We start from the raw sequence: 2,665 nt of genomic DNA, 5'->3' as shown, positions 1-2,665 counted from the left end.
TTTCTGAACATAATGTCATTGTACTTCCACAAAAGAAAATATTTGTGACTTTTTTCCACCTTCCTTCTTTCAACAGAAAAGAACTGACAAATCCACTAGTTCTGTGTGGCCTCAGATTTTGCACCGAAGAGCACAAGCTGCCCGCATGGGGCTTGTCTTGCCAAACCTCTCCTGGCCAGGTTCAAAGCATGGATATATTGGTTGGAAAGGACCTCTGAAGGTGTCTAATCCCATCTCTTGCTTGAAGCAGAACTATCAACCAATAGTTGCTCACCGCAACCAAGCCTTGCTGAATTTTCAATACCTCCAGGGTTTTCCACAGCTTCTAAATCAGCTCTTCCAGTGTTGCATTGTATTTTTTGGTAATTTTTCTGTTTTCTTGATGTCCAGCTGGAACCTCCTAGTCTGCAATTTGTGCTCATCGTCCCTCCTTATAACACCTGCTATTACCAATTTGGCTCCATCAGCTTTGTAGTTATCCTTCGAATCACTCTTGGTACCTACCAGATTTCTCCTTATCTTCCTCTTTGTCACATTAAGCAAGCTCAGCTCCTTCAGCCTCGCTTCACAGGTCGCGTCCTCCAGATCCCTGATCGTATTGATAGCCTTCTACTGGATAATCTCCAGATTTCCCAGATCCTTTTTGATCAAGGAGACTGAAACTGACACAGCATCCCAAGGGCAGCCTTACCAGAGCGGAGCAGAAAATATTAGTAACTTCCCCCGATCTTTTGGCCACACTCCTAGTGCAGCCCAGTATGTTTTTTACCTAATTCATCAGGAGAAGGCACTGATGGCTTGTCCTCAGCCTTCTCCCTCTGCAAGCCCTACATCCTCACCAGCAGGACTGCTCCTCTGACAGCTGGTTCCAGCCGGATGGACCAGCTTTTGCTGATGCAGCCAGGGAACAGCAGCAGCCTTTGCTCTGGCCCAGGCGGTACAGCAGAGGGGAGATCAGAGGGCGTGCAACGAGCCATTTTCCTGCCTTTGATTAGGCACAAGGATAGTACAAAGATGACATATACTCTTTGCTAAAGGCTGTCTTCTAGGAGCAGATCCCTCAGCAGCCCAAAAGACAGCTGTAAAGTCGGACTGGCAGAAATGAGGCTTCTCTTCCAGCCAGCTCCTCCCTTAGAAGTGTCTCTCGAGACGGAGCGCTCTGCAGGGCATGGACAGCGCCTCTTCTGTGTCATGCCACCTCAGCAGCCCAAAAGACAGCTGTAAAGTCGGACTGGCAGAAATGAGGCTTCTCTTCCAGCCAGCTCCTCCCTTAGAAGTGTCTCTCGAGACGGAGCGCTCTGCAGGGCATGGACAGCGCCTCTTCTGTGTCATGCCACGTTGAGCAGCTGTGTGTAAGGGGTTGTGATCAGTGCTTTGCTGATCAAAGCAAAAGGGTTACGGTATGAACTGCTGCTTTCCCAAACTGCTGAGCCTGGGAGTTCCCTTTCTTTCCTTAACACCAGGAGCCTAAGGATCTAAACAAAGAAGATAAATCCAGCATTATTTTACTAGCTTTATGTCATAACGACAGCGAAGAACTAAAGCTGGCCTCATGGCGTTCTGACAAAGTTAAGTTTGAATGTCAGATTGTACCACATTGGGATTCTAAACATTTATTCTTGCTGCTCCTGTCTTTCTCATTTTAATGCCAGGTACCACGTGACACCATTTCAAACACACAAGTTACTCACACCATCCTATGAAGAGGAAGACCCATTTCCGCAGCTTATCTGTGGAATAAGTCATCACTATAGCGGTGTGTAAGTAGCAGCCTTCCACAAACATCCAGAAGAAGTTGGTCACCACAAAATAATTGTAGACGGTGGTAATACATCGACACCAGGGCTGGAAAGGGAACAGAAAAGAATATTTTAAAATCATGGAGAGAACATTTAAAAATCTCTTTATGTTGTAATTCCCTTAACAATCACTGGTAGAGTTCATCGATGGGATGCAGATTTATGCCTGTGACTTGGAACCACAACACTGCAGGTGCTGTGGGGAACTCACGGCTCTGGCTCTCTGCCGAGGCCTGGCTTTGACCACAACATGCAGCATCTGCTGTACCTGAGCATGTCTGGGAAGTTAACATGCCCTGAGGCAGGTCATTTGACTACAGATGATCGTACAGCCGTAGCCGAGAGTCATCCAAAGCTGACCTCAGAGCCCACGCGTATCTTAGGCAGTACCACCCACCTGCTGAGCAGTTCACAGAAAATGTGAGAGAGAGGTGAATGTCACAGACGTGCTTCATTTCCAGTGAAGGGAAGGAGCACCAGTGACATTCAGAAAAAAGATATTCTACTTTAAAGATACGCTCTCATCAGCTACTACATCCCTTGTGTTCCTCCCATTAGCACCTCAGTCTGGAAGTCACATCACCACATACATCACCTCTGAATTTGGGCATAACTTCAAGAGGCTCAAAGTACCAGCAAAGGGAGGTCTTCTCCTTGTGGCTGTGGAACACACAATCAGCTATCGAGAGGCAGATGGGAACATCGCACCAACAAATCACAGATAACTGCTGACGGTAATTTCCACAGTGGTATGCTCAGAAGGCTGGGAAAATTTCTGTTTGACCAAGCAGGCATTCAGCACGTTCCCCGAAGCAGGAGATTAATTACCTATGTGAGCTGGTATCATCCGTGTCAGTCTGGTCTCG

The 2,665-nt window shown here is 47.2% G+C and overlaps 1 protein-coding gene across 1 annotated transcript in view; it reads right to left on the bottom strand.

The window, feature by feature from the left end:
* The window catches only part of LOC104489747 (corticotropin-releasing factor receptor 2), a gene marked incomplete at both ends in the record, with an annotated part of 36,100 nt that overhangs the window by 7,763 nt on the left and 25,672 nt on the right, over positions 1–2,665 (bottom strand). The window contains one exon of the mRNA XM_010131985.1: positions 1,692–1,845. Within this exon, the coding sequence (XP_010130287.1) occupies positions 1,692–1,845 (154 nt within the window). The remainder of the gene's footprint in view (positions 1–1,691; positions 1,846–2,665) is intronic.

The sequence above is a fragment of the Buceros rhinoceros genome, unplaced genomic scaffold (genome assembly GCF_000710305.1).
Source record: "Buceros rhinoceros silvestris isolate BGI_N320 unplaced genomic scaffold, ASM71030v1 scaffold4450, whole genome shotgun sequence".
NCBI classification, from domain to species: Eukaryota; Metazoa; Chordata; class Aves; order Bucerotiformes; family Bucerotidae; genus Buceros; species Buceros rhinoceros.
This window is presented reverse-complemented; position numbering and strand designations above follow the sequence as displayed.